General features: G+C 34.8%; 1 protein-coding gene across 7 annotated transcripts in view; it reads right to left on the bottom strand.

The window, feature by feature from the left end:
* LOC149802889 (calcium/calmodulin-dependent protein kinase type II subunit delta-like) overlaps positions 1-21,572 on the bottom strand; it is a 298,291-nt gene that overhangs the window by 165,084 nt on the left and 111,635 nt on the right. For all 7 annotated transcript variants that reach the window (XM_089952362.1, XM_089952367.1, XM_089952361.1 and 4 more), the window contains exons 4-5: positions 17,012-17,066; positions 13,174-13,239 (exon numbers count right to left, since the gene is read on the bottom strand). In XM_089952362.1, the coding sequence (XP_089808488.1) occupies positions 13,174-13,239; positions 17,012-17,066 (121 nt within the window). The remainder of the gene's footprint in view (positions 1-13,173; positions 13,240-17,011; positions 17,067-21,572) is intronic.

Here is a 21,572-nt window from a genome sequence, read left to right as displayed (position 1 = left end):
ATCTAAACAGTGCATTGTTATATCATAATCCACATATCTTGACATCTAGCTTAAGTACTGTATCTTGCAAAATATCTGCTTTTTTGTTGTTGACATTTCTGGTAACGGAGATCAACCGGGCATGGCATTATCTCGTAATCTATCTTTTGTCAGATTTTTGGTTGCTCGCTAGTAATTAAAATATTTACAAAGACTGACATTTGTATGTGGATGGTAAGTAAAATTCCTCTTCTTTTCACTCACATTTTCTGTAATAATCCCTGTCATCAGACCTGAACACCTGCGTTTCTATAGTCCGCTGACCCATTGTTAAATTTCTACTGCATGCGTGGAAGGCAGCATCACGCTGCTACCACAAATGTAAAAAAAAACAAAGGGAAAAAAAGGAGAAAAAAAAAACCATTTTACTTAGTGGTTTATTCAATAGGCAGGGAGTAACTGTAACTAGAATAGTCCTTTTAAAAATGTACCAAGATAAAAATAGTTTGATGAAATTTCAAAGGAAACAGATTACCTTTGAAGTACCGACTGTTATGAAAATGTGCTCAGCAAATGGAGAAAAAAATCAGTCTCAATCATGCAATACAATTATCTGATGTTGCCACCACAATAAGAAATAGGCATTTTTTGGGTTCTCCAAAACAGGCCTTTAACGGTGACTTCATTAATACATGCACCCTTCATCAAAGAAAGCCAACTACAATCTTCAATAAAAACTAAGAACTTTTCTTCAAAGCAAGTCAGTACCAAACTTAAATAAAAGTAATGGAATCTGATGGATTTTTGCATTTTCCAAAGTGACTGGAACACGTTAACTGTGCTGTGAAAGTTTCCTGTTTGCAGGAATAAAGTTTATATTTACGAATGCTACCAGCGCTGGCTTAAAATGCAAACTAACTTTTGCCAACTTGGGACGTACTGAGAAGCAAACGTGCCTCATCATTCGTTGCGTGATGGTGCTGTTTTTCCACTGAATTCAGATCAATACAACCTGTCACAAAATTATTGAATATTTTAAATGTGTGTGTGCATATTTTCGATGGAATCACTTGTATTTTAGATTCAATGTATATGATGATATTCGCAGGTGAGTGCATGGTGTTGATACTCTATTCATGCTATACATCAGACATGTATATATAAATAGTATCCACGTATATGTACCAATTCGTGGTTCTCTAAATAAACTATTATATATGCCTTCTCTGTTTTCACTACAGGTGTATTTCTCATTTAATATGCATCGATTTAAGATGGTAACTGTGCTGATGAAGCACATATTTTACCGCCCGCATTTATTACCTACCCCCCTGCAATTATTTTGGCATACATGCATCATTTTCTTCAGCTAATTGACCTGGTTGCTTATAACACAGTTTGGTCTATAACACAGTCGGGTTCTATGGCTCCCAACTACCGTGTTAGGGCGGGGTGACACTGTATTCTTATTCTACCTGTAAATTGTACAGTGGTGTGATCATGGGTTTTGTATTCTGTTGCACTTAATGAATAAAAAGATCTTTAAAATATTTTAATCAATAAATTATTATATATGAATATCACAAAATATATATAAGTTTATGTATTAAACTGAACCTGCAGAATTTCATCAACAGTATCTGACCTGAAGTCATATATCATTGAGAGTGAATATATTATTCAGGAAGCAAACTCCAAATTGATGTCCCCTGCTTTTCATTAGCCTTGTGACTATCAAGCTGCCTATACAACTTCATTGCAATCTAATAATAATTCACAGTTCAAACATGGGTGGGTGTGACAATCGAGGATTATAACTCCCATAAAAGAAGCAAACTGCTGACAATCAACTCCGCCAAGGTTTATTGACATCCAATAATAACTATAGTAGCCATAGGTACATTGTAAAGGGCTCCAACTCTCAAAACTTAACTTGGCAGGGTCTTCAACAGATGAACTTTTTGTTTCAAAATTGAAGACTGAACAAAATTGGCATTCAGGGGCCATAACTCATCTGATTGTGTAAAATGCTGGAAATTCAACTCGTTCAAGGCCTCATGAAGATCAAAGTACATTCTAACTTTGGCTGAAATGCAATAAACCTTGATAAAGTTATGCTGCTGAAGCAAAGTCAGGAGAATGGGTCAATCAGGAGGCAAAACTCTACTTAATTCTCTACTTTAATGGTTCCTGAGCTATGCTGGTTGCAAGGATCTGCTATAGTGGAGATAAAATAGTTGTGGAAGAAGGGACATAACTCCACAGAATTTAGACCTAAAATGGTGACGTCTTTAAAAAGCACATCTACATGTAAGAGGTAATTCACACATCCAAATGACATCTATGTTAAAGGTTTGCAGAACTATGCTGGTTACAAGAAATGTAAACAGACAAACAGATGGGCAGAGACTAATAGGTGGAATGAAAAGGTGAAGCTTACTGGATTTCTAATTAAAGAAGTTCTTTTGAGACAAAGAAGGTGGGCAAATCAGAAAATCAGGGGCTAAACAAAATGTAATGCTAACAACACAACTCAGCTATGGTCTCATCGATACCAAATAGCATACCAAAGTTGGTTTAAATAGTAATAATCAAGCGATTTATTGTACAAGAAACATGGTGGATCTGACAATCAGGGTCTCAAATTCTGCTAAATAAAGATTAACAAATGCTGACAAACGCAGCTAGGTTCTCATCAATATCAAGCTGCAAACTAAGTTTGGATGCAATCCAGTTATACTTAAGATTTATTAAGTTTATCGTGAAGAAACACAAATGGGTCCAAAAATTTGGAGCCATAACTCTGCTAAACACAGACTTAGAACACTGATAATTGAATTCAGGTAATGATCTCATTAATATCATGCTGTACGGTTGAAATCCAAATATTGTGAAAGGAGTTACTGTGCAGAAATGAAAGTGACCAACTCTTGGAAGGACAGAGAGGACCCATTTATGTCCACATCCCCCATTTCTACAAAAAGTGGAGAACAACTGCAACCAAGTATAACTTGTTTTTCTAAGTTCAAGTCCACTGCAATATTATCATTATGATCTTCAATACAAAATATTCATGATTTTACTGTGTTTATCTTCACTAGTTTTTAACCTTAGTGTTTTTCATTTTAAATGTGCAAAGACTCTTGGGGAGGGGGGTTTACATCTGCCATGTGACAGTGATTGCCAAGAAAAATACCATTTCACTAATATGAAATCCCTGATGATTACATGATCATATGTGCTGAAATAAATAATAATATGTAAAAAATACAAGTAATGTTAAAAAAAAGAGTTAGTCTCGATGTATGTAACAAAGATTACAAAAATATAACAAGAGGTGATATAAGAAACAATTTTGTGAGACTGAAAATAGGATTTACAATTTTAATTTCTGCCAAAAATACTGGGATAATAGAGCTGCTGGATGCTAAATGTTGCTGAAGCACGAGGAAAGAGTTTCAGGGGTTTCCAAAAGCATTTTCTGAATGCCCCAGAAAATGTTTGCACACAGCCAGCAATGTATTAACATGATTCATAATCAATAACACGGTACATAAATTATGAATCAAATACATAGAAAAGGACGATTTAATCACACAAATAAAACTGTACTCCAGTATCACCTGAAAGGGGATGTTTGAGTACACCTGACAAAACAAATGTGTCGAACCAGCTGATACCAGCCTAATCAAGTCCGAATTTAAAATAATCACTTTTATCACAATGTTAAGGCTTAGCAACTACAATGGCTAAAACATATTGCCTAATTTGAAATATGAATGTTTAGAAATCTCTACTTTTTAAATAAAAAAAGCATCTGGATATTGAATATAATCAATGATACAAAAAGCATTTCAAATGTTACATCATACTGAATCAATTCAACTTCTAGCTTCAAGAATTCAATGTATAACTTGAAAAAATCAATTTCAATTCAATGCATAGCTTGGAGATTCTTAACATAAGGAGTCTGAATATTTGCCACCAAAAGATATGGCATTTCATTGGTAGTTTCATAACATAGTGCAGAAAGTTTTTCTCGTTACTTTAAAAAGCACCTTCTCATTACTTACATGGAAGATAGTGAAGTTCATTTTCCAATGCTGTAATTTATCTTGATTCCATTAAAAATCATAAGTACAGCAACTTGTTATGTACATGTATATTTACTTTGTATTTGTTAGTTTTGTTGTTTTCTCCATTATTAAATGTTATTTAGAAGTGTATTTTGGACCTGGCCTTGTTCATCTTGTTCCTGACTAGAGACATAATGCTGTTTCAATTTTGTAAACAAATAATATATAGCTAATATTTTTCTGTGAGTGTGGGCTAAATATTAGGATTGTTATGTTAGTCTGAGTCAAGGACATTATGTTAACCATGTTATTTATTACATCATTTGTGTAAATGACTTTGTCTAATTATAACTTAGATTTATCTAAAAATGAACCTTTGTTCAACATCCTGTCGCTCCTTTTATGTCTTGGCTTTTTACAAATCTTGTTTACTTGAGAAACTATTCATTCCTATGATAGCATCTGAAACAAAAATCATCTGTCTTGTTGTGTTCAGGAATTTTTGGGGTGAAATTATTTATTCAAATTTTTCTTCACTGCATATACAAAATTCTCTCCAATAATATTCATGGACAGAAACATTAACTTGGTATTATAGTGAAGTGAGACAAGGATATCTTGGATTACATTATTGTGAATTATTGAATTATTGGAAGACTGTTAGTACATCATCATACTTGAGGCTACTTATACATTAGTACATTCAAGACTACAGGCACATCAACGCTTTCAGTGCAGGATCTTATTTCAAGCACCACTGGAAATTTAACTAGAACTTTATTCAATATGACTGGCAATATAACTTTTGGACTATTTGGGATTTAATTTGCATTACTGTATGTTCTTTTTCAATTTTTCACTTTGTATTCAAGGGAAATAAATTATTTGCTGAATTTTAAAAAACTTGAGAGTTTTCGCTCTTTCTATTACTTAATTTTTACCAGAGTTGTAACAAACTGTTATCTTCATTCATTATTTATTAATTAAATACACTAGTCAACTGTACGCTATCAAGTGTTTTGCCAAAAAGAGTTTATCATTATCAAATACTTTATCATGAATAACCAACAATAAACAGAACTGACCTAGATCTACAAGGCATAATGTTCCAGCAGATTAAGGTCTATGCTATTCTATAAACATATTAAGTAGGACAAACAGCACAGATCCTGATCAGCCAGTGCCTTTGCTGCTTGCAGCTGGGTGCATAGTGTGTGCAGAAAAATGCAGTATCTTGCCTGTGAAAGCATTTCTCAATAGCCATCTGGCACATAAACAACTCACATATGCATGTTTCATTATGGGATTGTATGGGAGGTAAGCAATAACACTTCAGCAACATAATGAATGCATTTTCCTTCATAGAATATCTTCCCAAACAATTATCACAGCCATGAAACTATCATCTATAAACAATAATAACAAGTTAGGAATGACAAAAATAATTATCATTCTACAAGGATGGAATTAGATGCCACACATTCATCTATGGGCATTATCTGAGTTTTTATGTATATAGTACAGGTGCATGCTATTCAAAGTAGAATTTTTAATAGTATAAATCATTTCATTAACCTGTTGGAAACATATAAAGAAAAGTGCCTTGTTTATACCATTGGATCTACTTTAAATACCAGACTGAGGAAAGGTGCCTTCATTATTGCTTGGCTTATAAAAACTGGAGCTGTTAGTCATGGGTGCATCAAAAAGTGCTCCTCCCACTACAACTTCCTCTGGCAGGCTTCAAAAAAGAGGAACTTATACTGGGCACTGATGCCTGCTGAATCTGTTCACTGCTGCAGGGTAGGATATATAAAATACAAGTCTAGATTTTAGATGTCTTAAAACAGCAACTACTTTATATTTGTGGTACATTTTAAAGAACTAAACTGAACCCAACAGCTTTTTATTCCTGGGTTAAAAATGGATATTTGTTGCATGTACCAAGTCAGATATGTCTCTATTGCATTCACAAGATGAACAACATATTGCATCATTTGAGGCAGCCATTTTCAATTCTCAATACTCAATCATTGCATCATTTGAGGCAGCCATTTGCAATTCTCAATAGGTGGCACTATACAGTTTCACATTTTGCATAGGGTTAAGATTTTAAAGAAAAAGAATTTCCCCGGCTTTTCTCACTGGTTATACTGGCTATTTAAAAAAGACCTTGTATATCTTAGGAATAATTAAAAGAACCTTTAATTCCCTTTATTTTGATGTATGATTGATGGGTGTACTATGGGTTATAGAGTATACAGCTTGGCCTTACTTCAAATGTGAACCTTTCAAAAAAGTGCTAGCTCTACTTGGTCATTTTCACTTCCTGAACTTCAGAGGTAAATTGTAAAAAAAAGAGCCAATAACATTTTTTACGTTTTACATATTTGGTAATTCATTCATTGCACTTTCAGAAGCTGGTATTGTCTAGTCTGGCAAAATTCATTTTCCCTATTTTAATAGCTGCTATGTATAGTGTACTTTAGATTAATTCAGGCTGATTTTTTAACACAAGGGAGCAGTCATTTTAGTTAGCAGTGTACTTAAATCATGTAAAATTTCCAAAAGTACAATATCCAAAGAAATATCATCCACATTACATTACTGTAGCATATAGGTATGCCAACATTCTCTCCATTGTGCATGTTTTAAATGCAAACTACTTCACCTTACATACGTCACTCTCTCTAAAGTACATATTAATTGGTGAGCGCCCCCATACTCAATCACTGCTTCATTTGAGTCAGCCATTTGCAATTCTCAATATTTAATCAGAACTTATGATATAGTCCTGGTTATTAAGATGCTTGACCATCATATTTGTGCCCTAAATTAAAATGTCTTAATGATGAGGAATATCGTTATATCATGCAATATCATTATGAATTTTGAAATTCCTCAAGTTTCTTCTTTCAACTGATGGGACCAAGTCGTATCCATTTCTTTTACATCCTTATTTTCAATATGTCTGTTTTTCACTAGTTCCAATGACTAGCTACATGCAAAATTCTACAATTCCCATTTTAAAAAATAGGTAATTGGACTAGTGCAAATGTCAAACTCCAACAAATTTTAGCAGATGATGAGCATCCAGTGGCCACAACTCTTCTAAATGATGACAAAGAATGTTTTAAATCCAGCAAACTCAAGGACTCATAAATGTAAGCAGAATCCTATGTAAAAGACAGGATGCTGATCAACATTTTTAAGGGCACTGCCCATGTCCAACATTGTGCAGATTAACTAAACGATAAAAGACACATGCAATTCTAAGGAACAATATTTACATGAATTCGCATTAGAATATACTGAATGGTTTATCAACAATGCTGATTACCATATATACTTGCTTATAAGTTAAGTCAATCTGCAAACATTGAAAATCCTGACATGCCATAAGATAATGCACCTGCCAATCAGGGTCTGTGCTGCTTGGTCTACTGATTGCTTCCAACAAACTGCACAGACCGAGATCTGCTGGCTCTTTCTGTGATGGAAGATCTGGGTCTCTGCAGTTTGCAGTTGGACATGGCTTATAAGTAAGTATAAATGGTACAAGCAACACTCCAATGTAAAGCTATGATGCTGACTGACAAAGGCCCTATCTCTGTTGAAAGTGGTGCAGACATGCCAGTACCCATAAAAGGCATATTAATGCGGAAAGGAGAATATTGCTGCCAAATTTCATTAAATTATGCTGAACAGTTCTTGAGCTATAATACACATACACTGCAGTGACCATTTTCCACTTCTGTCTTAGTAGTATCACCATGAAATATACACAATGCAAAATCTGGCATTTACAAGTGGAGTCAGGTCCAAGATATAGGTACACTTATGTTCTTGGATAAAAGACCAAATTGATTTATGACCTATGATGTTGCCACCTGCACCAAGTCGTTTAGGGATATAAAATTAACCCACAAACTAACCAGAAAGAATCCATTCTTGAAGTGGAACTAAGCAAAAGTTACAAAGAAGTGCAGCTAAAGATGGAGATTTCAGAGGCATAGTTCACTGAAGTACACTCAACAGCACCTTCCAACAGCTCATGAAATACAATAAAACCACTTTGCACACAATGGATGCAGACTGCTATCAACTTTCCAAATTTCCATGCGAAGACAAGAACCTGCTTGACAAGAGGCATAACTCAGCACAACATGGAGCTCGCACATCAAAACCCATAAAAGGTACATCTTGGTCTATTAGTCAATATTCATACTAAGTTTCACCAACTGTTCAATTCTTGGGCCAGTTTTGATATTTAAAAGTAACATTCCATGTGAAATCATCAAGTTAATTATCAAGGGCTAATGAGCCAAAATGGAGCTGAAATAATTATTTTTTTAAAAAACGGCACATCAAGTTCAATGGGGCAATGTTCATACCAAATTGCACTACAACTTGCTGAATGGTTCCTGGGTTATGTTGTTACAAGGATCTGCTGGAGCAAAGATTTAAAACTGATCAGAAAAAGGCAAGAGCTCTATTAAAATTGAGCTTGAAAAATTATGAAACTTTTTAAAATCACTTAAGATAAATAGCATCCAATTTTGGCAAGGATTGCAGAGCTTTGAGGGTTACATGAAGTGTAAACAGACTGATCGATTAATGGATGGTTAGATAGATATGACTATTACTACAGGCCTCGCACATTGTTATGTATATTTGATTGAAGTATATCTGATTTAATATATTTATTTCAATTTAACTGTTTGTCAGGGTTCTTTTTTAAATTTATTTTTCATTACATGATACTGTAATGTAAATTTATTCACTGGAGATGATACTTTTTTCAGAAAATAGTTTGACCTTGACTTAATTTATAAACACCAGGTGTTGGTCTAAATCCTGACCTTGTTTCAAAATTTGTAGCAACCATCGTAAACATGTTCTATTTTATTTTAAAATGATTGGTTGTTGTTGAGGTCATGATGGAACGTTGTCTTTAAGATGTAAACAATTTTCTTAATTTTTTTATTTCTTAGAGTAAAATGATTGGTTTTCATCAGGGTCACACTGGGAGTACATGACCTTTAACAAGCAAGTAGTTTCTAGAAGCTTCGAGAAGATGATCACGTGACTCCTTGTTTACATTTACAATATGATATAACCTCTATTTTGGAAAATTATTCTCAGTAGGAGTAGAGGCTGTTAAATTGGAAGTTGTATGTTGTGCTGTTTGGAGTATTTCAAATTACTTGGATTCAAAAGGATTAATTCTGTTATTTTTCTGGAAAATATGTGTGCTCATGTAAAATTGTTCAACAAGGACATTTTTTTATAAAAATTTATTCAGCAATCAAAAATCGGAGTGATAGTTCTTATTTCTACAAGGAACTGTAGACTTCAACACTACAGATTGCAACATACATCATCGTCTTCTATCTTGGATTCTTCATTGGGGTTCAAACTTGAAATCAGAAGAACATTTTGTTACTAGGACTACTAAAACTATTCTTGGATTATTCTTGGATTATTCTTGGATTATTTTGGATTTGATTCTATAAAACTGTAAGTTCATATTTTTTCATTTTCACAGAATTTTTCCAGGGAAATAAACATGTGACACAAGAACATCTTTTTCACAATTAGGAGAAACAGATAGAAAACCCTAAATAAATTCAAATTATTACAAGTAACTGTTGTTGACAACATTGTATATACTCACATATAAGACAAATAAAATTGCAAACAACAAAGATCCTGATCTATCACATCATAATGTGCTTGAAGATTGGGGTCTATGTTGTTTGTTCTTCTGATTGCTCCTAACAAACTGCACAGAACCAGATCCACTCTCGCATTTTGTGAAGGCAGATCGATTATGTGCAGTTTGCAGTTGGACTCTTCTGAGCAAATATATATGGTAACCATACAAATTTCACCAACGAAGCTGAAATATTTTAAATCAAAAATTGATAATGATCCTAAAAGACAGTGTATTTGGACCTATGAGATATATCTGATTTGAAAGAAATATAAAAAAAGGAACTTTTGAAACTTTATAACACCTCATAGCAGTATCTCACACAGACATTCTCTCCAGCATTCGGCTCAGTTTAGCTGAAAAAGCTTTTGAACCCACAAGATATGCCATGGACCACTGCTAATATGGTGGGGTTTATTTTGTTTCCTACTATCCTTTGAAACTTATCATGTGACATAAATCTGTGTCATCTTACTCAAGCCCAATCTTTTGAATGACACCTTCTCCTACAAATTCTTCAATAAATACTAAGGTAATCCAACATAATTATGCAGCTAATTAGCTGTTCTATTTTCTACCTAGCTTGGCCTGATTGCTGGTGTGAAATCTTTGATGCTGATTCTGATACTGTGCCAACACAGCAACACAGACTGATCAGCCTGCAATGATGGAGTCTACTGGCAGTATCATTATGTATCAATCATTTCCATTATCAGTTCAACAAGTGACCTGTACTTACTTCTTAACTTAATAAAATCCTTGCTCATTAATTACGGGCATACCACCATAAAAATATAAAAAAAATTACCCAGCACCTAGCTTGCTAAGGTTTGCCTGGCTACTGATGTCAGATGCCTATTTTGAGGATTCATATTCAGATGCTGGGATCTCTTTGATGAGGAAAAGAAAGATTCAAAGAAACAAAACAAATGGAATGGTTCAACAGTGAATAGAACATATCCTAACCTTGGATTAGATTGCATGTCTTCCAAATGTTAACTTTTGGTTTTGATCTTTTTAGTAACCGGTGAAAAGAAGTGGAGGAGGTGAAAAGAAGTGGAGGAGGACTCATGTAAAATTTCTTGGGCACTATTACATACTATTAATTTTGATAATATACTTGTAGTTGTAGCAGTAGTAATAGTAGTAGTTCTTGTTGTTATTGTAGTTGCTGTGATTACTGTGGTTGTTTATCTTCCAGAATATCTGACAAGTAGAATTTTATCTCAAGATGTGATTGCTCTTCTATTTACATACTATACTTTCAGCAAGAAAACTAATTTGGTCAATATCAAAAACAATCTTTGAGCCCAATACATTTCTCTTTATCTGTCTATCCAAGTAAGAAAAGGTGCAATTCTTGTTTTCAAATCTTACTTGTTCTGAAATCATGTCAATAAAATGTTTTGGAATTCCTTCATTTATATTTGATATATTTCTCCAATGATAAACAACTAGAACTGTGTCAGCAGTAGATAAATACTGTAAACTTTCAAAAAATATCAACTTTCCAACACTGAAAGAACTAAACCAGAACAAAACATTTTGGAACTCTGTTGCATGCTTACCCCATTGGTATCAAAAATATTCCTGGGGTGAAAACCACTCTCTCTGGCATTATCTTCATAAAGATTGATGAAAATGTGATGTGGTTTGGATTTTAATACAGCTTTAACAATTTTTCAGTCATATCGCTACAATGTCTGCAATGTGGCAGTTTATAGTGATGTTGAGCACTGGGTCATTATGCCTCAGACATGTGGAATGATGTCCCATCCAGTCACATTATCCTGACACCAGGCCTACCAGTCCTAACACTAACCTTTCAATGCTGAACACCAAGCGAGGCAGCTGTTAGTACCCCTTTTATAAGTCTTTGGTATGACTAGACCGGGGATCGAACCCACAACCTCTCTCATCCAAGACGGACGCTCTAACCACTAGGCCACCAGAGCAGTCTTGATGAAAATGAATTGTACCATTAAGAAATCTACTTTAAATACTATGTTTGTATAATACCACAATAAATATCAAATTCCCATTTTAAACAAGGAAAAAATAAACCTAAAACATTATGCCCATATCAAAATATAAATATAGATGATGTTGCTTTTATAGAAATTTGTGTAAGCTATATCATGTTTGCTCATTTTTTTCTTCCATTTCAGTCATAAAACAGGATCCATGGTAGAATAGTCTTGTACTCATTCGGTTACTCTCCCTAAATGAGTTGTTATTATTATTATTATTATTATCAAATGAATACCATCCCTATTACTAACAGTGCCAAATAAAACAGGTTCAAGACTAATAATTACCCTTTTCACATAAAACGTGCAAAATTTATTAAGAACTCTTGACAAATTTACACTTAACCATGTATAAAACTATTTGAAATAGGTTAGGTATCCTTTGCATTGATAACCATAGCATTCAAAAATCTTTTTTGCATTTTGCATTTAATTCTGCAGCTGAAGGAAGCCTATCTCCATATGCATTAATCAAGTATCACACTGTGTGTTAACTCATTAATCCCTGGAGGTTTGTCGTTTTCACCTGAAATATGAGTAGGAAACACATTTTGGGGACTATTTCTGAATACAAAGTCATACATCGACTTCCAAGAGATTTCCCGTTAACCTAATGCCTAGTTGTGGAAGAAACATCGTTTTTCATTGGCAATTTCACTCATGGATGAGCAGAAGGGTAAAAGTTGGAATTTTTTTAAATAAATTTTTTGCTTAACGAACTCATCATTTTCCTATGGAGACACTCTTTATTCCAAACACCCACTGTATCCTACTTTTTGCAAAGGTTCGCCTATCTGTGTGCAGTTCAGACCAGTCTGCCTTAGATCTGAGGCCAAAAAGTCTAAAATTCTGACACATTCTGAAGTGCAACTAAAACATCCAGATTATTTGGTACCATCGTAGAGCTACATCTGTCTATCTTTCTATAATACCACCCACTTTAGTGTATCATACATCACCTTGACACTACAGAGCTCGACAGCAGGCTATTACTACCTGATGTGTAAACGTAGTGCCAAGGGTTATTGAGTTAATAAATTTTGTAAATAAAAGTTATAATGCAATCAACTGTAATTGTTTCAATAGGAAAAAGTTGCAAAATTTACAACAAAGGCTAACTAATACTGTGAAGAATGAAAAACATTACATTTAACATTTTTTTAAATGAACTGAAATCTTTTTTAAACAAATGTAATGACAGTGTGCATCAGGGCTCCTCTGTACTTACCGATTTTCACATCAGCTGAGGCAACAAGGTGATAAAAGGTGGGGATGAACCCTAGATTCAAGAACTTAACATCACTAAAATGATATGTTCCCTAAAAGAAAATACAACAGATAAAAGTACAAGAACTCACAGATTTTAACTCACCTAGCATCAGCTTCACTATAAAATTCTCTTGCAACTATATCTTCAAATAATTCACCACCTGTGACTCTAAAAAAAAAGAAAAGAAAAGTTACAAATTTTCAACAAGTTGGGGTTAGCTGCTTGGTTTCTCTCGTGACTATTAAAAAACAAGGTATTCTTAAGTTTGCCCAACAATGAACCCTAAGTCAAGTGTATTAACAAATCAAGTGCTGACCATTCAATGGTCAGAGAAATATTTTTTACAAAAAGTCTTTTATCCAATCTTTAATGAAAACACACTGAATTTTCAATTTACTTCAATGTAATCATTTTTGCAATTTGTGAAAGCAACCTAACTGTGCAATAAATCTAACATTCTTACTGTATTATTTAGTCCAAGAGGCAAATGTATTCTTCAAATAATTTTTTACCAACAGCAGGATTATTAAATACCTTGCACAACATTTTCTCTCCTCCTGCAAGCTCTGACAGGATAAGTATGTGACAAATGTGTGTCTTTGATTTAGATTTTTCAGTCGTATCGCTATGATGTCTGCAGTGTGACAGTTTATAGTGATATCTAGCACTGGGTCATAATGCCGCTGACATGTGTCATGATGTCCCACCCAGTCACATTATCCTGACACCAGACTCACCAGCCCAAACACTAACCTCTTAATGCTGAGTGCCAAGCGAGGCAGCTGTCAGTACCATTTTTATAAGTCTTTGGTATGACTCGACCTGGGATCAAACCCACAACCTCCCACATCCGAGGCAGACGCTCTAACCACTAGGCCACCAGAGCAGTCAATTCTCCAAGTAGGCTTCATTCAGAGGTTCCTAAGGATAGATAGTGATCTAAGCACACATAAGAAGTTCCAATTTGGCATTTGTAAGTGACATACTGGTCTCGGGAGCTTAAAGTACATGATCAGTTCTGAAAATTGTGCATCCATCCCAATTGTGGATCTCATAGAGAATTAAAGAGGATCAAAGAGAATTGCTATATAGCCCATGATGATGGATGCCACAGCATTATTTTTCTTGGAAAAGAAGAAAATCTACAACTGCAGCTAAAGAGTAGCAGATATCCTCAATGCATGTCCTAGTGTACCAATTACAACAAAAATTCCATTTTGCATCATAAACAATGCAGTAAATTTGCCATCTAGTCTGAGTGATAGAGTTGGCAAACTCAGCTCGAAAACTGGTACTTGCCAAGAGCTTGCTTGATGTGAGTCATTCATGAAGGCAAAAGATTTGTGGAAAGCCATGGTTGTGGGACTTTTGTGCTGTGAAAGCAGATCCCACTTCAGCAGTAATTCCCTTGAATTATCAACCTACAGATCAAGGAGATCACTGAACCATGGGACTCTGTGAAGAACCTTATGGTTTTTCTGGAAGGTAAGAAAGTATTCAATCCCATCTGTTCCTGAAGGCATCCAACACTCATGCCCACTAGTCTGGCACTGGAGAGGCATAAAGAGAAAGCTTGTTGTTCAGAACAAATACACCATGGGCCTTCCTCACAAATGAAAAGCCTCTATGCTGCTACCAACTGGCATAGAGGCTATTCAATGAGGATTTCCTGACACAGTTTGGACAAACTGTCCACCAGAACATGTGGCAGAGCCTAAAGTGCCCTAACCCCCACTTCAGAATAGAGGTGGTAATCTTGTAAAAAAGAGAAGAGGACATGACCCTTCTACCAAGCCCTAGACCAGCAACTTCTTCAATTCCCAAAATTTGTTGGAAGAATACAACAAATCAGGCAATCATCCTAGCAGACACATTTCATTCATTTATTCAAGATAAGTGGTGCAAGTGTCCAACACTTTCTTTTATGCCAACATGTATGAATACCTTGGTCACAGTGGCTATATTTTATGGTGGATCAGCATCATTTGTAAAGATTTTCATTTCATCAAATTATATTAAAGAGTTTTGTAGAAGTGCTTTAATCTTTCATTCTGTTTTTAGTAATGGGGACACAATGGATCATACCATAACCAAGCTAGAAATCATATCAATCACCAAGATGCTTAAGAGAGCATTTTTTCTTAGAACATGTTATATGTTCACTCCGCAGTGGCCTAGCAGTTAGTACTGGCCTCTAATGTAAAGAAATACCAGGTTCAAATCCCAGTGAGGGCAAGAAGTTGTGTTTCCAAAACACCCTAATTAGCATCACTGGTAGGTATGATGCCAATCAGTGTTCCATCTGCCTGAGGCTAATGTCAAATGGTCGACCCCCATGCAGATAAAAGATCCTGCCCATGGTATTTGGGATAACCAGGTCACTACCTGTGGTCATCATGTGGAACTCCCCACAAAACATAGTGTGCAAAAGCACATATACCCCTAATAATTGATATAGAAGTATAAAGCAGTAAAAGGAAGAAAGAAATATTCACTTTCTGGTGATAGGACAGTATATCTATCAATATTATCAAAATGGCCTAGATATCATACATTTTTTCCTTTTCCTGGATTAATTGAAAAAGCAAGGTCAGAAATTTACATCACTTGCCAAGATTTATCTCCTTACACAATGGATATTTTATTCTTTCCCAGTTGAACAAGCTGGAAGTATTTCATATAAATTGGGTTATGTTTGGATGGTTACTATGGAAACAATGACACAAAACCCCAAGGGCAAATTCAGACATTTCCTCCTATTACGTCTCTTTTCTTGTTCTTTGTTATGCATACAATATAGTTCACCTGTATTGTTATTGATCAGCACAATGCATTTATCCATTACTAATGGCCAGTTTCATTGTCTTCCAGCTAAACAAGATCATGGCTGCTATAGCCAAAAGGTTGAAAATAGAAACACCAATAAAAATTAAACATAACACTGCACAGACAAATTTAATTTTCTTCGAAACCAAAAGAGAATCATGTACTCAAATAAAGTACTAATAATGCAAAAGTTACATCTATTCTGAATTTTTGATTCATATATCCCAGAAAAATGTTTTACGGTTGATGATTCTTTGCCTTTTAGCACACTGTGTTGCCTATTGTTTAGAATCAATTTTGATCATGATCACTTTGGGTCCTATTAATTGGGGTATGGGAAGAAGATAAGAGTCTATAACATTAGAGACTATTTGCATAATAAATTGCAACAGACTGCTAGGTAATTGTGATACCCTCTAATAATGTTATTTCTGATTGTAATAATACAACTTGTCAATGCCATATCAACATAATGGAATTACCATATTTAACAGTGTGTGCGTGTGTGTGTGTCGAAACAGTTCAGAGTCTATGATATTTGTTTAAAATTATAGTCAAACAAAGAACAGTATGCAGCAGACACAGTTGATTTTACAATCATGCAATTGCTGGATTTATGATAATTTCATATTAATCACACCCAAAAATAAAATGACAGTTCCAAAACTCAACATTATATTTGTAAGCCCTACCACTGTTTACTTCACTAAACATCACCTACACTTACAAAGTATAAGCAAAATTTACTGCAGGAAAAGTAAAAGTTTTATGTAACTTGCCATACAGGACAAATACCATATACTCACTTGTAAGACGAGCTTAACTGCAAACTACAGAGACCCAGATCTGCCATCCCATGATGCATTGGCAGATCTAGGTCTGTACAGTTTCTTAGGAGCAATCAGCAGAACAAACAACATAGACCCTAATCTGCAGGCACATTATGCCTTGGCAGATCAGGCTTTTGTTGTTTGACTCAACTTATAAGCAAGTACATACAGTAGCCAAACTGAAAATTTTTCAAGCCCTGGATGTGCAAAAGCAAATATAGGATTTTAATGCCATACATACCAACAGGACATTTGAATTTTCCATTTTTTTATGACATACTTACAAGTCAAAAACTAAATAATGGAATCCCTCATCTTGTATACTGTCATGTAATCGAACTGAAAAAGAAAACAAAAACTTGCTTTCAAAATGAGGCTTTAAATACATCAAAAATAAAAATAACGAATATAGCGTATGTCCACCCTTCACTGTACATTGGCACTAGTATGTACTGTAGACTTGGAACATTACTGTTGGCTGGCAGGCTAACAATCAGTTCCTTTAATGTGTGAATTTTATTGAAAGAAGAGGGTGTAAAAAACCAAGTGTATTATATGAACCATTGTAATCTTGACATTTCAGTGCTGCATAACCCAAAATTGTACAGCACACTTTCTTCCCTTATCAGTCAGCCCTCAAGTGTAACTAAAGTATTTTTATGGAAACCTTTTCCCAAACTTGTGTCAAAATGACCTTGAACTTGGAGGTATGCAGTGTATAACTGAACTTACTGTGTAGAAACCCATTATTTTCTTATGAGACTTACAATGATCTTGATCTTTGACCCTTAGGCCCCATAATCTACAGGTTTTACTCTAACCCTAAGTGAAAGTCACAAACAGTTTGTCAAGGAACTGAGACTAAACCAAAAATTAATCAACAGAAACAATCTTTCCATGAATCAAAATAACCCTGACCTTTGATCTTTTGACACCAAAATCAAAACATTCCTTCCTTACCTTCAGTGAAAGCTATCCAAAATACATTAAAGTTATTACACACAATACATTTTTCCTTCAGTCATTGATTTTGACCTTCAACCTTTTGATACATACCATTAGCTTTCTTTCTAGTTCAAAGTGTAAGCCATCCACGAAACGGATGGATGTATATGGTCAAGAAATAAAGCTTTTCATTCCATTTTTCATCTCTCAGACTAAGTAAACTTGACTACTGACCTTTTCATTCTTAAAAAAAGGACTTCTTCCTTATCTCAAGTATGCATTATCCACATAGTTAGGTCCCCATCCATTAAGCTGAAGTAAAGTTATTGTAAATGAACCCTTTTTTTTTTTACTGTTAGTTACACTGATCTGAACATTCTACATTTTGACCCTGTTACAACTCTATGGTCTTAAACTAAGTAACAGAAATGAGTTTTGTAAAATTCAACATATAATTTATTTCCCAAGTGTGTGTGTATGTGTGTGTGATTAGGATTTTTAACGTAGCTTTAACAATTTTTCAGTCATATCGCTACGATGTCTGCAGTGTGGCAGTTTATAGTGGTGTCTGGCACTGGGGCATCATGCTGCAGACATGTAGCATGATGTCCCACCCAGTCACATTATCCCGACTCATCACCAACCAAAGCAGCTGTTAGTACCATTTTTGTAAGTCTTTGGTATGACTCTGCCGGGGATCAAACCCACGACCTCCTGCTTCCGAGGCAGATGCTCTAACCACAAGGCCACCATATTGGTGCTTATTTCCCCAAGAATAAAAATGTGAAAATTTTAAATGAACATACGGTATTGTGAATTAAATTCCAAATAGTCCCAAAAGTTCTATCAAAAGTCCAAACATATAAAGTTCCAATTGAATTCCAGTGGTATTCCAAACAAGATCCAATACTGAAAGTGTTCAAGTGCATGTAATCTTGAATACGCTAATGTGCCAATGGCCTGGATTGTGATGATGTGCTGACAATCTCATGCATCATAATAATATAATCAAAACATGTTCTTGTCTGAAATCACTTAATGTTTCTGTCCAAGAATATTATTGAAGAGAACTATCTATTTCCAGTGAATAAAATTTTTTTAAATAAATAAAACCACCCAAACAAAAATCTAAACACAACAATAAATTGATTCTGCTTCAGACATTAAGGCAAGAATGAGTAATGTTTAGACAAACAAGTTTACATATACATGATCTAGATAGCAGATCTAGATAGCAACTACAATTTTCTGAAAATACTGTCTCTTTCACGTATTTTCCATTATAGAAGATTCTATAGTCAGAATCAAGACTGTATCTTCTAACTCAAATTCAGGTAAAACATTTACATTAATAACGATCTGAATTTTCAATCCACACTCATGAAGAAAATTTTAGCTACATATTCTGTTGTTTACAAAATAAACACTGGTCAGGTACAATATGAATTTGATTTTGGACAAGGTCAGGTACAAAATACAGATATACATCATGCAGTCATTAGGAAAAACCAACAAATAATTAAATATTAAACATACATACAATCCCAAATTCAAACTGTTCTTTCCTTATGACAAGTACAAACCATCTAAAGAGTTATTTTTACTTTTGAAAATTTGAAGAAATCAGGCAAATCTCCATTAGGACTGTACAAGCATGCTTGTGCTAAGTAAAGAATCCTGAATACTTCAATCTTAAATAAGACAGCACCCACAACAGTCAAGATATTCTTCTTGAATTTCAATTCAAAAGCATTTTTGAGGTGAATATCAACATTCTCCTATTGCTTTTAAGTCACATAAACCAAATTCTGCATCCCCACCCACTTCTCTAAAGCATTTGCATCTTTTGTTGAATATGTAATGAAAAGACAACAATATTATAGCTTTTTCTGCATGGCAGGATTCTACAAGAAAGACAAGAATTTATTTATCTCGCATTCCTCAATCAGAAATACCTTCATTTCAGCATTAGGACATAGAGTGATCATGTTATAAGGTCCCTCTCAAATGAGATCCCCTCCCACAACACCATCCCTCTTAAGAGTGACCATGAATTATTTCATTCATCCCCAATCCTGCCTGTAGGGGTGATGAGGCTGTACCCTACTTCTGAGCTCTGTAGCGACAAGGTAATTTAAGATACACCAAAATGGGTGGTATTACAATAAAGCAGACAGATGTAACTCTACAAAATGCAGCAAGAAAATAGTATTTTTGAGACCAGATTTTTTTACACCAAAAATTTGCCTGTTGTTGGAATCAGACTGTGTGTCCAGATTATGGACTTTTTGGCCTGTAATTAAAGGCAGTCTGGTCTGTACTGCACAGACAGGTGTACCTTTGCAAAAGGTAGGATAAGTTGGGGATTGGGAGTAAGAAGTGGGCAAGAGATGAAAATGATGGATCCAAAAAGCAAAACAAAAAGAATAAGAAGAACTTTTAAAATTCTGCACATGAAGGAACCAAATAGCCAATAAAAAACTGTTTCTAGCACAACTAGGCATCAGTCAAAGCAAAAACCTCTAAGCCGCATATGTATTCAGATTAACCCCCAAAATGCATTTTCTAGCCCCATATCAGACAAAAATGCCAAAAATCTCTGGGGCCAAATGAGCTAAGACATACAGTGATCCTCTATTAAGGTCCCTCTCAAACGAGATCTCCTCCCTCCACACCATCCCTCTTAAGAGTGACCACTGAATCCTGCCTCTATGATGTGCTTTTTGTGCCATTTTGTTCCTTCACCAGAAACCAGTCCTCACAGAAGGAATGGTTTCATAAGATGGGAAGCACAAGTTATACAAGTTCAGTAACAGAAACATAATAAAACAGATTTCTATTACAACCATTAAAACAAAATTGACCTCTCCCCACAGCACATGTAGCTCCACCATTGTATGGGAGATAACCATTTAGAAAAACAAATGCAAAATATGGTGTCTTCGTTGCTATATTGGTTAATCTTCCTCAAAATTTTTATCCCAATTTTTTTAAAGAGATTTTGATTTATCTTTGAAAAGCAGACAATACTGGTTCAAGTATTTCAGCAACTGATACATTCATAATGTCAACATGCTCTACAGCGAGGACAAGATCATATTAACATTGCAAAATGCCACAGAAGCATGAAAAAGAATGAAAAGCCCCTTACAATCCACATGGACATAAAGCCTACAGTGATGTCACTTACACAATGAACTTTGTCAGGTTGAGTTAAGTTATATTTTATTTTTATGCCAAACTTTGACAGCTGCTCTTTAATAGCACTGAGACATCCAGGGATTATGTAACATTATGTTAAGTAAATAAAGATATTACTGGGTACATGCAAATAAATATGTCATACACATATCTGGACACTAAATTATTAGTGATTTGTGTAGATCCAGTGAAGGTTTCAAGGCCATCAGACAAGGTATACATTAATTAACAAGTACATAATATATAGTATATCAGGAGAGGAGTTGATGTTGAAACAAGATTATATCTGTAGTGATATTTTCTTTGTCGTTACATGGATATACCAGTCAAAACCAGCACTTTCAATGTATTTATGTAATTTTATCTTTATTTCATATTTCTGGTCCTGTCCTCATGTAGTGGGGTACATCCTAGCTCTACAAGAATTGAAGCTGACGGATTGTAGTGAAGTTCCAACACAGCTACAACTAGGGTATACTTAGAGGAGCTAAAAGAGAACCAATTGCTATGCCACATATGACATTTATCAACCCAAAGCCACACACAAAGAGAACCAGTTGCTGTGCTACATACGACATTTATCAACCCAAAGCCACAAAGAGAACCAGTTGCTGTGCTACATACGACATTTATCAATTCAAAGCCACACAGAAAGAGAACCAGTTGCTGTGCTACTTACGACATTTATCAATCCAAAGC

The sequence above is a fragment of the Sinohyriopsis cumingii genome, chromosome 3 (assembly GCF_028554795.1).
Source record: "Sinohyriopsis cumingii isolate HCF-2022 chromosome 3, ASM2855479v2, whole genome shotgun sequence".
Taxonomy (NCBI): Eukaryota; Metazoa; Mollusca; class Bivalvia; order Unionida; family Unionidae; genus Sinohyriopsis; species Sinohyriopsis cumingii.
This window is presented reverse-complemented; position numbering and strand designations above follow the sequence as displayed.